This window comes from Crocodylus siamensis, chromosome 3 (assembly GCF_052110815.1).
Source record: "Crocodylus siamensis isolate JL-2025a chromosome 3, ASM5211081v1, whole genome shotgun sequence".
Classification (NCBI taxonomy): domain Eukaryota; kingdom Metazoa; phylum Chordata; order Crocodylia; family Crocodylidae; genus Crocodylus; species Crocodylus siamensis.
Genome location: NC_143397.1, coordinates 259540076 through 259554684, shown reverse-complemented (window position 1 = coordinate 259554684; position 14609 = coordinate 259540076). Strand labels below are relative to the sequence as shown.

Genomic DNA, 14609 nt, shown 5'->3' with positions numbered 1-14609 from the left:
CCACTGAAAAACACAGTTCCCCGTTTTATCCTTGGGATTGCTGGAGACCCTGAGAGGTGACAATCCCCATTCAGCCTTGGAATACAAGGCCAGCTTGGAAGTCACAGGCTAGAAACTGAGGACACAGGCTTCACATGGACCTGATAAAGAGTTGGGTGCTATTTTAATTGCCACGTCGCTGTATCAAAGGAAAAGGGCCACTGCAGCAGACATAGCAATTCACCACAGCACTATGCTTCAATAGCCCTTGACCCTGCACATGCAGCATCACTGTAGGGGCTCTCGTGTCACTCCTCATGACGTTCCTTAGGTATTTTTCACATGGGGGCAGGGGGATGGTGCTTGTATGTTTGCAGCTGTTACATTACTTCTGACATCAACCAGCAGTCTGGGGGCAGAGCCCAGGACTTTTTGCTCTTGCCGAAACAGGAATGGCATGGCTAGGGAGTCCTGGCAGTCCCCGAATTCCCAACAGGCCTACAAGAGAGGTAGGGGTAGGACTGGGAGAATGAGGGAAAGAGATGGCAACTTTGACCCTTTAACTGGGCAGTGGCAGCAAAACCAGACAGCTCTTCTTTCAGTGCTTGAACCTGTATATCTATGGGCTGAGCAAAGCTGCGCACCTGCTGGAGAAGCGTTAGGTCTCCTCTGCCCCCATCAACTGCACTGACGCTGCTGCAAACTGTCTGTGGTACATCCAGTGTCACAGAGATACAGCAGGTACAGTTCATCTCCCAGTCCTTCCCCCCCTGCAACACAGCTCTTGGAGCCTCCACCACCACTAAGGCACAAGGCATGTTGTGGGTGTACTGGCTTGCTTTGATTCAGACTTGATAGGAGACTTTGTAGCATTGTGCTCTAGTTTATTAACACTGCACACCTCAATCATCCAAAACCAGCCCATCTCAGAGTAACTGGGGAGCAAGGGAACAGTCATTCAGCTGCCCCTGCAAACTTTATTAGATGTCATTTCTGACATACAAAGCAGTGGTGACAGGGGCATGCATACTGAAGAGGATGGATCAGCTTGGTAGGTGAGCTTGGCATAAATAAAATGTGTGTGAGTGTACAGCCAAGTGTTCCAAGACGCAAGACTTGGAGGTTCCTACTGAACAAAAAAACAATCACCCTCGCAGGGAGCAACACTTAAAAATACAGCCCTGTGCACCCAGCCCCAGGGTTGTTGCTGATACTTGGCTGCCTACGAGGTTCTTACACAGTGCTGTGTCCAGAAGGATAATGAGAAGTTCACTTGCCTTGCCTGGGGAATACCCAGTATAAGCTGGGAGATGATACGACTGCTCCATGAAGCACTGAAGCCACAAGGAAAGAGGGGTCAGGGAGGAGCTGTGAGAATTTACCCCACACCCACATAATTCAGGCTCTAGGTGCTCCACCCACTTAACTGCACCAAGAAAGGGGGTTGGGGGCAACAGCTGGCTAGCAGGCCCCACCATGTAGCAAAAAAAAATGTGCACAAGATCCACTGGCTAGAAATCACAGCTGGACTTTCTTAATTATTATTTAAAACAGTGAGGGGAACACACTGATGGCTGTTATGGAATCTCCATTGCTGGGAATCTTTACATCAAGCCTGGATGATCTGTTCAGGTCAAGCCAGGATCATCCTGAAGCAGCCCCAAGGCAGGAGGGCAGACTAGGTCAGCACAAGGGTCCCTTCTTGCCTCACGGCCCAAGTATGAGGCTCAAAAGAACTGCCCACACCTCAAAGCTTCTTGTACCAGAAGCAGCTTTTCCATGGGCACAGCTGAGCTGTGGTATCAAGCCTCCTGCTGGGGAAGTCCATGTATACATTTCTTTACAGACCTGCCTGTCCCTCCTGGCAATGCCCATGCACTAGTTGTTGAGCAACGTAGCCGAGGGACAGGGTTTAGTTGGTCTCCAATCCCCTCTTCTCCCAAAATTAGGGTTAGAGGCTGCCTTGAAGCAGCTGGCTGGGTCCTCAAAGGACATCTCCAATAGTCAGTTCTGACACAGACTGTGATGGCAGTTGCTGTGAAGCTAGGCAGGCAGTGCTCTTTGTGGCTTGTCATGTGCAGAAGACATCTGCTTCCTAAACCAGGCACTGGGGAACGAGGATTTGTGCCACTAGATCCATTACAGCAGTGATCTCCCAGCCCAATAGCCTCACGGCAGACTGGCACAGTGAGGAACATCACAACGTGTCTGAAAGAAGGGCTGCTACACTTAGGGCCACTGCAGAGCTTGTGTGGGCAGCATAACATGTGTGAGGAGGCCATGAGATCCAGGCAGAGCCTGATGGCTTCAGGCTGATTTCTGGTAGGAATTTCGTGAGTGAGCCCTCCAAGCACCATAAGTTCAGATGTGGGCAAGACTGTCTAGATCAGTGGTTCTCAATCTTGTTTGTACCAGGACCCATTTGTAAACACTGATGGCCAGTCCTGACCCAGTAAATAGTTTAAATAATAGAAAACAGCCCTCTGGACCTGCTGGTGGCTCTCACTCCCAACCTGCTGTTCCCCACCTCCAGGCCCCAGTCCCACACTGTGTGGGGTGCGGGGGGGAGGTATGGGGCAGGGAGCAGAGGGTGTGGGGGGATCCCAAGCAGCACCTTGCAGGCTGGAACTCTGCCAGCCTGCAAGGGAAACCCATAGTTTCCCACATTTTGTTCCATTAAAGGAGAATCCATTTTTAAAGTTTGTTTGTGACCCTTTCATATATTCTTGTGACACATTTTTAGGTTGCAACCCACACGTTGAGAAACGCTGGCCTAGAGCACCCATGCTTCACTGGGCAGCTGGACCATGAGATATTTTTTTGGAGGGATGGGGTGTATGTGGTTTTAAAGAAACCCCAAGCAAAGTTTGCTCCTGACTCAAGTCAGAACATTGAACCCCAAGCTCAGGTGCCTAGAGCACTGCACAGACAGGTCACTCAAGCTAAAAGGTCACTTTGGGGGCAAAAGGTAGCAGCCACGTGCAGTGTGCAGTACAAGGCATGAGTACAGAAAAAGTCAAGAACTAAACATCAGTCTTTCATCAGTCCCATGGGACGCCCATGCCTGCTATGGGACAGGGAAATCCAGGTGATGGGGATCCCCTACCCTCCATCAATGCTGACCTCGTGAAGGAACACCTTGAGAAGCTGGATACCTTCAAGTCAGCCGGCCCTGACAATCTGCACCCCACGGTACTCAAGGAGCTGGCAAGCGTCATAGTCCCGTGCCAGGGGCTGGGCTTCGAGAGCTCCTGGCGCTCTGGTGTAGTGCCCGAAGACTGGGAGAAGGCCAATGTGGTGCCGATCTTCAAGAAAGGGAGAAGAGTGGATCCAGCTAATTACAGGCCCATTAGCCTGACTTCTATCCTGGGGAAGATCTTAGAAAAGTTTATTAAGGAGGCCATCCTTGAGGGACTGGCCCAGGCTAACATCCTAAGGGATAGCCAGCACGGGTTTGTTGCGGGTAGGTCTTGTTTGACCAATCTCATTTCCTTCTACGACCAGGTGACCTATCACCTGGACAAGGGAGAAGAGATCGATGTCATATATCTTGACTTCAAAAAAGCTTTTGATCTGGTATCCTATGATCACCTCTTGGCCAAACTGGCCAGTTGTGGCCTCGGCTCCACCACGATCCACTGGCTGGGAAATTGGCTCCGTGGTCAGACGCAGAGGGTGGTAATTGATGGCAGTCACTCATCGTGGTGCCCTGTGACCAGTGGGGCCCCTCAAGGCTCTGTCCTTGGACCCATCCTGTTCAACATCTTCATTAACGATGTGGACATTGGAGTCAGGAGTGGACTGGCCATGTTCACCGATGACACCAAACTTTGGGGCAAAGCATCCACGCCAGAAGATAGGCGGGTGATCCAGGCTGACCTGGACAAGCTCAGCAAATGGGCAGACAAGAACCTGATGGTGTTTAACACCGAAAAATGCAAGGGTCTCCACCTCGGGAGGAAAAACCTGCAGCACCCTTATAGGCTCGGCAGTGCTACGTTGGATAGCACTACAGAAGAAAGAGACTTGGGGGTCAGCATTGACCACAAGATGAACATGAGCCTGCAATGCGATGCTGCGGCTAGTAAAGCGACCAAAACGCTGGCTTGCATCCATAGATGCTTCTCGAGCAAATCCCGGGACGTCATTCTCCCCTTGTACTCGGCCTTGGTGAGCCCGCAGCTGGAGTACTGCGTCCAGTTTTGGGCTCCACAATTCAAAAAGGATGTGGAGAAGCTTGAGAGAGTCCAGAGGAGAGCCACGCGCATGATCAGAGGTCAGGAAAACAGATCTTACGATGATAGGCTGAGAGACATGGGACTCTTTAGCCTGGAAAAGCGTAGGCTCAGGGGTGATCTGATGGCCACCTATAAGTTTATCGGGGTGACCACCAGGATCTGGGGGAATGTCTGTTCACCAGAGCGCCCCATGGGATGACGAGGTCGAACGGTCACAAACTCCTGCAAGACCGTTTCAGGCTGGACATAAGGAAGAATTTCTTTCCTGTCCGAGCCCCCAAGGTCTGGAACAGCCTGCCATCGGAGGTGGTTCAAGCACCTACATTGAACACCTTCAAGAGTAAACTGGATGCTTATCTTGCTGGGATCCTATGACCCCAGCTGACTTCCTGCCCTTTGGGCGGGGGGCTGGACTCAATGATCTCCCGAGGTCCCTTCCAGCCCTGATGTCTATGAAATCTATGAAACAGCAGGCTTTCCTACTCAAAGCCTAGAGACAAGCATGCCTAGGCTCCTTACAGGATGCAAGAAGAGCGAAGCACTCTCATACATGCATCCATGTGCAACTAATCTCAGGTACGATAGAGCACCTGGGACCACAAAGCATCAGCATCTCAGGTTACCCCCGCTCCTTCTCCCTATGGGCTCCCCCTTCCCACCCCGCCCCCCAGTAAAACACTGCCTTGGGTTGCTGCCCAGGTAATGATTCCAACATGCCCAACTCCACAAGCAGACACTGAAGTAGTGAGGATCTGTAGTGACTCCCTAATCCAGGCTGACCAGGTCAGCTGCAGAGCTATTTCCTCCACCAATACCCTCTGTTCAACTGCCCTTCTGTTGGAGGGCCTCTGCCAAAATTCCCCTTTCTTGCTCGAGTTCTAGGGTGTGCATACACTGTCTGAGCCCCAAGTACCCATCCCAGCGGATGAAGTCTGATCCAGTTAACCGTACCATGCTTCTCCCTGAGGACGGAACAAATTTGCAGTCTGAGCAGTGCTGCTGGTCTGTCTCCTCAAGGGCTTAGGCTGCCAGAGGCTCTGGAGATGCTAGTGAGAATGTCCCAGACCAATGGTTCTTGGCTTACCAACCCCTGGAGCCTCTCTGGATGTCCAGAAGGAGACACTGAGCCAGACAGCTTAGGGCAGCAGCAGTTCACACCCAAGGAGTGGCTCTGAGAAATTTTAAGCTACAGGGAGTGATCGCCCTACCCTTACTCCTAGGACAGAGTGATGGATTCGGAGCCGCACGTGCCCAATCACATGCCAAGCCCGTCTCCCTCCCTTCAGGGACCAACAGAAAAGGTATTTGGGGACTTAACTGCTCTTCTGTACAGCACTCCAGCTCCTCTGCAAACTGTGGAGCAGCTCTTCAGAATAGGAGCTGAGGCCTGCAGGGCCAAAGTTATCTCACTACAGGTAATTTCCAAACACCAAATGCTACTACACAAGAACACCACAGGTCGCATTCAGAGCCGACTAGTGTCCCATGAGCCACCAGTTCCTCTCACCTGCCAGGGGTGGCTCTGGACAGGAAAGGAAGAGGAAGTATTGAGAAAAATGCTAGTCCCAAGCAGCAAGCCACAGACAGGCAAATGGACCAGCCAGCAGAACTATAATAAAAAACTACTGCCACAGCACTCTGCATCAGAAAGTGCTTAATCTTCCCCGCTGCAACAGACAGAGATTAGAAAGGCCTGCCCCCTTCATGGAGAAGATCAGTGACGTGTCTGCATCAGACATTAATTGTTCCAATCCCAAAGTGGAAGGGTCTCCCTGCCAATCTAGAAGCAGCAAGGTAGGAGAGCAGAGAGGAGTGCTGCAGAACAACAACTTCTGACCCCAAGACACCACTCAGGAGAAAGACACCACTATACAGAAAGAACCAAACAACTTTCTTCTTCAAACCCTCTTCCTCCGAGATGGAAATCCTTTAGCTGCTCTTTGGTCAGTAGAAGTTTTGCTTTATATTAGGGACTGGACTGTTGTTATAGCCATGCTGGTCCAGGAAGTATGAGCAAAGCAAGTTCTTTTGGGCAATATCCTTTTTTTGGACCTAATGACAAGTTGGGAGAGATGCTAGATAAGTTTTGGGGGGCAAGATCCCCTTGTTCATGTTTCTTGCTCCTTGAGATGCTTTAATCCAACCTGGAGCAGAGGGCTGGACTAGACAGCCTCATGATGTTCCTTGGAGCTCAACTTTCCTATGATAGGAAGGACAAATTTACAGCTTAGAAAGGTTCTTTGTATTTTGAACAGCTAGAACTCAGAGTCTGGACGGTGACTTTCTTGCTTATAGCTGTCTAAATTGCTTTCTAGAAGGTGTTAAACCACCTGTAAGACATCTGCTTGCATCTGAACACATTTAGACCCAGCTTCTGTAGGGCCCACATAGTTGGATGACCAATCAGTCTGCATCAGATACAAAGCACAGTGGGAAGAGTTCAGTTGAGCATATGCAGATCTCTCCTCCCCCCATCCCTCAAAAATGGAGGGACTAGATGGGGCTGGTCCTACTTTCAGCAGGGGGTTGGATTAAATGTGACCTCCTGAGGTCCCTTCACACCCTCATTTTCTAGGATTCTAAGAGCAAGACGACTCAAGAATCTAGGAAATTTGGCAGCTTGAGAGGCCACTAGGGCTGACCTGCCAATGTGGGGAAGTGAAGAACTGTAAGTCCTTGCAGTTGAGCTGGTTAATGCTTACACATTTAACTGGTTCAGCTCTGAGCTACAAAGCTTTTACTTATGGGAGCATAAAGCTTTGTACCAAAGAGAGCTTTAAAACAAAATTCTCTATAAGAGGGAAAAAATTCCCCTCAAAGATTAACAAAGTAATCATTTAAAGAGACTCTCGCTAGAACTCACACGTAGCCAACCCACCGCAGGACCAGAGGCACGTTAAAGAAATGTCTGTACTTTAGGGCTTAGCTTGTAACCAATCATTTCTACAGCTCATTAGCTGTCACTGCTACTCATCTAACTACTCCACCTCATGCCTTTTAGAGACCTGTTTATGAACTCCTTGCATCTACATGATGACACCCAGCTAAACAAAGAAACGTGTCATCAGGTTGGGCAGGTATTATACACGATGAGTTACACAGAGAAATGAGAGAGAGAGAGAGAGAGAGAGAACAATGTCTGCAAGATAGCACAGCAGCTATTTCCATCTCAATTCAAAATACTCACATTCTGATCAAGCACAGAGAGCTTCCCCTTAGCACTGGAGTAACTTTAGGCTGCCTGGGAATACAGTGCTCATAAATGCAGTTTTTTTGTTTTTTTTTAAAGTTCCCAATCCTTTAGCTTTCACCTGCCAGTAGCGCGCAGCAGACTGAAGAGTCTCCAGAGCTCAGCAGTGGATCGATCCCAGCCCCATTTAGCATTTCCTTGTAGAGCGTTAGGGAAACAGACACAGACTGGAGGCCCAAGCTCCACTTACGACAGGCCAGTGCCAGAGTGCTGCAAAGGAGCACAACCCCAGACGGCCCGCACAGCTTGCTTCTGTTGTACTAAAAATATGACAGGGGCTAGTCAGAGCCATTTGGCAACTGAACCAAGCAGGGGGGAGCAAGAAACACTGCAGCACCCGCTGAAAATTGCATTTTCTCTGAGGCACAAGTGTATAATTACAGCTGCTCCCAACTGCCTTGGCTGTCTTTCAACCCCTTACTGGAGATTTTTGTTTTAGGCCTTGGTAAGTCATCCACTGTCAGGTGACTTATGGAGGGGGAGGGGAAGGCCATAGGGAATCAGGAAGTAACCCAGAGATGCTGGAAAACAACTTAAGGCATGGACACAGCCTACAAGCAAAGCAGGCATTTCCTTCTGTGTTCGAGGATCAGGCAGGGGAAGCGTGGGCTCCACTGGCATGATGGCAGCACTCTGAATGCCACGGCAAGTCATGAGATGGCCCACAACTTTCTCATGCAGTTATCTTGTTTCAAAGCAGCCTCGCTTCCTCTGGAAGATTCATCTCCTGCGCTGTCCCTGCAAGAACCACCTGAGGCCACTTACTGACCCATCAGGGCCTGCTTCTTCCTAGCCTCATTAACTGTATGGTCTTACTGCTGTGGCTTTCTTCCTCAGCTGAAACCTCCCACCTGTTACCCCACTGTCAGGAACCCTCTCGAGTTGCATTAGGGCAGTGAGAGTAGCGACCAGTTTTTACAGAAGCATGATGCTGGCTGCCATGGTCCCTCTGCTTTACCTGTGGCAGGTTCGGAAGTGATGGCTTGTGCTGTGTCAGGGTTGACTAAGAGATCAGACAATGGCTTTGTCTGGGATGGTTTCGACAGTCGGTCTAGATATGACCTCTGGAAGTCCACCCAGCTCTACTTTTCTATGATTTTTTTGGCTGGCACAGCCAAGGCCTGCCTGTGTGTCTCTACTTCCCCAAGTGCCCACAAGTTAATCAAGAGGTATTCCTGCACAGGGAATGCTCAGGTACTATGGCAGAGTTACCAACAGCTGGAATACATAAGATAATTGCTGTTGGGTCACTTATCCACCTCTTGATCATCAGGTTCTGCTGCATCTTTGTAAGTGATCAAAGACTTGTACACATGGCAAAGAAGCTCCCGGCACAAAGGTATATTATGACTAAGAGAAAATGCAGGGTGTGCACTAGTATTATATGGTATTATATCTGAACTAAAATACAGGATTACTTTCTACAGTCAGGTTTACCAGCCTAGGCCCAGAGTTTGCCTGTTCCATCCCCACCCTCACAAAACACAACTGAGATGCACAAGTCACACTCTTCAAGAAGTCAGGCCAGGCAAAGAGATTCTGGAGTAGGTAGGAAGTGATTTTTCTCGATGCTTGTTACAGTGCTTTGCAAAGTCAAACAGAGTACTAAGGTCTTTTAAGTTTTACACTGTTACGGGCTGACCAAAACTATATACAGACTCAAGGCAGGAGATATTGTTCCCCACACACATCTAATCACACCTGCCATCCAAGACTCCAAAGCTCTCCAGACTCTTGCCCTCAGTAGACACTACCACTTTACAGATGGTAAGACTGTAAAATAAGCAACTCTCCTTTTCTAAAGTATCACAGAGCAAGTCTGCAGCACAACAGGGACCTGGGCCCAATACCACACCTCCCAGCCCTCTGAGAGGATGATTTTGTGCATCAAGCACTCAACTCGCTGCATCTTCACTAGAAAGGTGGGCCCATAACACCCAGTTGAGAGGCCATGTTTCTGTCTTAGCCTACCAGAGCCTTGCATATCTTTGTGAGGCTGCAGCCTGTTCCCCCCAGCAAGCTGGAAGTACAGGCCATATTTAGCACAGTGTGTCCAGGCCCATTTACACTGGTATGGCTTACATATTTTGCTGGGGTGATCTGAATCCAGCCTACTTCCTGTCCCTGGGGCAGAGGGCCAGACCTGATGATCTCGCGAGGTTCCTTCTAGCCTTAATGTCTATGAAACCTATGAAACATCAGGGTGCAAACACAATGCAAGAGCAGACAGAAGCCGGTGTCAACAGTTGGGGCTAGTACAGAGCTTTGCCACACGGTGGGGGAGCAGGTGATAACTTGCCTACCTGGGGTAGCAAGTGTGGAGCATGGCTGTTGCTCTGCTGGTCCAGGAAATGCACAAAAAGCAAGGTGACCTGAAGAGAGCACTTTGTACCCAAAAGCTGGTCTTGCATCTCCCAACTATACAGTCGGTCTAATAAAAGATATACCCCCTTTCCCACCCAAACTCTTCTTACTTTGCCACGGGTACACTGTTACCAAACTGCAGGCACAATGCTTATGCCAGCATACTTTATACCAGTAGAGTTTTATCCCATTATCCACTCCCCACCGCCACATAATGCTACATCATAGGCCTGCCTGCACAGATGAGCGGAAGGCTAGGCTTCATGTCACAGCGTTTACTCCCTGCCCCTCCCCAGCAGTACAAGAAGTCCAAGCCCTTAAACGAGGTCCGGACATCCCACAAAAGCAGCTCTGACATTGCCCGCACGTGTAAAAACATGCGGCTCAAGCCCCTCAAAGGCTCTTAGGATTCTGAGACATGTGTCAAGGAAGTATTTGACCCCCTGCTTTGCTTTGAGCAGCCTCAGCACAAAGACTGAGGGGCTGCAGCAAGTCTGCTGGGCTGGGTGGGAGTAGACCCAGACTGCCTGAGGACCAGCAGCCTGGCCTATCCACAAAACCAGGGGTGCTTGCCCCCCCCCTTGCAGGGCAGACTTGGCCAGTGGAGCAATCTGATGCAGCTTGTGGGGCTCCCTAAGGGTCTAGAAACTTAGCAGGGGAAAAGAGTGGCAGTTAATATGCTGCCACCGCTCCCCCAAGCCCTGCAGCCCAGACGATATAACCCTGTGTGCAAGATTCCTCCAGCATGCAGATCACCAAGGCTAGGAAGGCAAGGCCCAGTCCAGTGTGCAGGGCTGGGGTGTGACCTCAACCGGGACCACAGATGGGCATCAGTCCTAGACATGCATCACAATGCAGCGTGCATCAGATCAGGCCCAGCTCTATGCATGCCGGATCAGGCCCACAGACCCACCCCACCCCACTCACCTGGCCCGTGGAGCCAAGAGGCTGGGCACCACTGCATGAGACCCTGTCACTCCAAATTTACCACGGTCCCGATCTCTGGCCAGGTAGCGAATGAGACGTCCCTGAGCTCCCACATACACAGAACAAACAGCAGGCCACACACCTCACCCTGCCCCTTCCCCAATCCATACAAAGCAGGCCCAGACAAAAAGAGGACTGAAGAAAAGATCCACTGGCAAGTATATTCCTTCTGTAGAAAGGCCTCTTGCTGTTCATGGCTATTTAATCAGTCATGGGGCATTTTAAGGTTCCTAATTGAATCTGCCAAGGGAATTCCACTGCTCCCAAAGAGCTGCAGACTGGTTTAAACCAGCCTTCCCAAAAATCACAAGCCTGCCTGCTTTGCTAACTTGTAAAGGCAGCAGCGATTTCACGGCAATCCAAAACCTTAAGTGCCGTCATCAATAATGAGACCATTGTCCTCCACTGCCAAAGTTCCCCAGCTGGGGAGCCAACAGCAGCTTTCCCTCTAGGAGGAGGGAGCTGAAATACAAATTGTTTTCTCGGAAATAGGGGAAAAATACATTTTGAGCACTGTAAAGGCCGATACAGGGCCCAGGAGGAAGAGGGGCAGCAGCAGCATGTGACACGTCTTTCCTCCCTGGTGCTTTCCTCCTAATGAAATCCAGGAGCCACACAAAGATCGGGCAAGAAAGGCCATTCGTGCACAAGTCCTGTCGCGAGCACAATACCACGACCCACCCCATTATTGCACCCTCGCCCATCTGGCTGATTTGCAAACTTTTGCCAGCTTCGCTGCCTCTCCCTGCAAGCAAGCAGCCATTTTACACGATCCCTGGATTTGCCTGAGCCCGGGAAGGGAATGCTATGGCTCCACTAGCAATAAACTGCGACACAAGGCTGCTTCCGTCCCTCCGCCGAGGCCGTCTTCTGCTACCATCACATTTAACGTGTGGGTGGGTATTATTAGCATCTGGTCAGCAATGTGTAACGTCACCAAGGCGATGACCTTTCTGCACTTCGGCCCTCAGCTAATTTGAGTCCCAGATTTCTACCCTCTCAAGGCTTTCTGCGCCCATGGCGATTAAATAGAAGCCCTGCAAATCCCAAAAACCAGCTTCCCACTTCTCCTTGCCGTGTCTCAGGCCTCCAGGCCCCCTGTGATTCTCCCGGAGGACGGCACAGAGCCGTCCGCAAGCAGGGCCGAGCCTGTACCACAAAATGGATGCTGACAGGACAGGCCCTCTCGTCACTGCGATGCCCCAGACCAGGGCTGCCCCGTCAGTGGTGCAGGCTACGTGGCTGCCTCCCAGGCCCTGGGACACAGAGAGGTCCACGTGCACATTTACGTAAGAGGCCCGGCTCCAGGATACAACCTGGGGGTCGTAGCCGGCTGGCCCCTACAGCTCAGCTGGAAGCCAGGTGGGCAGGTGGAGGAAGGGGGGTGGAGGAGGCGGGGGGGGGGGGAAGCTGGGAAGAATAGGGAAAAAAACACCATCTTTTCTGGCTGGATGCAGCCCCTCTTCCACCCCCCAGAGATGTGCAGAGACCTTCTCTGCGCCGAGCACCAGGCCCTTGGGGGGAAGGGGGGGCTTGCAGGTCGCTCCATGCTGCCCCCCCACAAAGGGGGATCCTGGGGGGGGTACCTGGTAGACCGAGGCCTTGGGCAGGTCGAGGCAGACGGTGCAGCACAGCACGGAGTAGAGCCGCTCCTCCAGCTTCACGCTGCCTGCCGCGCCCTCGGCCCCGCCACCGCCCGCCGCCTTCAGCCGCTTCTTGGGCGGCGCGTCCGGGTCGGCGCCAGCCTCGGCGAGCGGCAGCGGCCGCGGCTCCTCGGCGCCCCCCGCCGCCTCCCCTCCCAGCCCCGCCGCCGATGGTGCCGCGGCCGCGGAGGAGGCCGAGGAGGAGGAGGAGGCGGCGACCGCGCCTCCGGGCTCCCGCTCCTCCGCGCCCGACATGGCCTCGCCTCACGCCGTCGCCATCTTGGCCCGCCTCACGGCGCCGCCGCCACCATCTTGGCCGGCCCTCGCACCGCCCCCACCGTCGGCCCCGCCCCGGCCAATCGCCGCGCCGCAAGAGGCCGGGGGGGGAGGGGGCAGGAGCTGCGTCCGCATGGGCCAATCGACACAAAGGGGAGGGGGAGGGGGAGGCCCCGCCCATGCCGCCGGGACCGCCTTTTTTTTTTTTGAAAGAATTGAAAACTTTATTGACGTCCCGCGGGGTGGGGACAGCGCGGAGGAGGGGCCGGGGACAAGAGGGGCTAGTGCAAGAGCAGAAACGAGGGGGAGGGGCCATGGGGCAAGGCGGGGGCTAGAGAAAAGGAGAGGCATGAGGGGGAGGGGCTAGGGACAAGGAGGGGCAGCAGGGGGAGGGATCAGGAGCAAGAGGGGAGGCTCCAGGAAGCAAGGGGGAGGGGATGGGGCAAGAGGGGGAGGGCCTAGGGCAAGGAGGGGCCAGGGACAAGAGGGGCTAGTGGAAGAACAGGGGCGAGAGGGGCGGGAGCAGGGCAGGCCTGGCCTGGCCATGGCAGGGTGATGCAGGTGGCACTGGTGCCAGCACGTGAGTGGCTGTGTGCGGCCCTCAGAGCCACGGGGCTGCCCCTGCCCTGCTGGGGCCAGGAGGCGCTGGCCCGGCTGTGGTGCTGGCAGTGGGGCGGGAGCTGAGGGGAGAGCCCCTGCAGGAGCTCAGCAGCCGTCGGAGGCCATCAGCAATCACCCCCAGCTCTCAGGGGCCGCCATTGCTTCCCGGAGCCTGGGACCCGGGAGCCTCGCAACGCATTTGCAGGTCCTTTCTGCTTTGTGTTAAATGAAACCAAGCCCGCGTCTGCCAGGACCTTTCCCTGCCCCATCCCGTTGTTGGTGTCACTGGGCATAACCCTAGGTAACTCAAGAGGGATGGAAGACCACAAGTGTCGATGAAGCCCCTCTGCTCTCGTCTGCACCGTGGAGGCAGAGTCACCCCCACGGCCCACGCGGGCTGCTCTGGCCTGCACTTGCCATGCCCGGCTGGTCCGTGTCTGGGGAACCTCCGGCTGCTCCTGGCCATTGTAGCAGGACCGCGTTTGCTACTGTGTGGTGACCTGGGATCCAGCACCCGGAGCCGTCAGCTGGATGTCACGGGGGAGTTGAATGCTCCACACTTGTGCTCAGTTACCTGCTCCTATGAGGCACCAGGAGGCAGCTCAGGGATGAACTGGGCTGTGCCTGGGAAGGGAGTGAGGGACACGGCAGGCCAAGGTGCTCCTCATCCTCCCCCTGGCTGGGCCCTAAATACACCCCCAGGTGCAGCAGATTCTTCTGCCGGGCCCGTGTCCATGTCTGTGCTCACGCTCCTCGCATGCCTCCAAAGTGGATCGAGCCTCATGCAGGCTGCGGCAGCCGCCCCGTGTTCAGGACCATTGTGGGGAGCAGAGGGGAAAGGCCCTGGAGAGGCGCATCGTGCCCCCAGCGGCAGGTTAGACAAATCTTCCCCCCAGACGGGGTCAGTCTGGAGACAAGACCACCAACCCCTTCCACCAGCATGTAGACTGGGAGCTGCTAGGTGCCTGTGCCCAGGCTTAATGGCAAACCCCACATTTTCTTCAGGGTCTTGGTCCCCTGTGTCCTCCAGTTTGTGGGCTGACAAAGACCCCTGTGCAGAACTGAGCTCATCCTGGTCCTTTCGGGTGCCACGGCCACACGTCAAGCTCTACCAGGAAACAGAGGTTGAAAATCAGATGGAAAAGAGCCCCAAAGAGAGTCCAGGGCTGGGTTGGCTGCACGGGGGGAAGGATTCAACCTGGGGTGCTGCGTGATGGGAGGGCTCAGACACAGGCCATGGGGGATGCTCTGTCTCTGGCTGCCCTGGCATCC

At 53.2% G+C, this 14609-nt stretch overlaps 1 protein-coding gene across 2 annotated transcripts in view; it reads right to left on the bottom strand.

Annotated features, from left to right (window-relative positions):
- The window catches only part of ZFTRAF1 (zinc finger TRAF-type and ring finger containing 1), a 47108-nt gene extending 34309 nt beyond the window's left edge, over window positions 1-12799 (bottom strand). Inside the window, exon 1 of one of the 2 annotated variants that reach the window (XR_016441515.1) lies at window positions 12405-12798. Coding sequence is in view for 1 of the 2 variants with exons in the window: in XM_090040835.1 (XP_089896961.1) it covers window positions 12405-12716 (312 nt within the window). In the remaining variant the exon portion in view is untranslated. Of the gene's footprint in view, window positions 1-12404 lie in introns of both variants that reach the window. The other variant, XM_090040835.1, reaches the window with a different exon arrangement.
- Between the last annotated feature and the right edge of the window lie 1810 nt (window positions 12800-14609).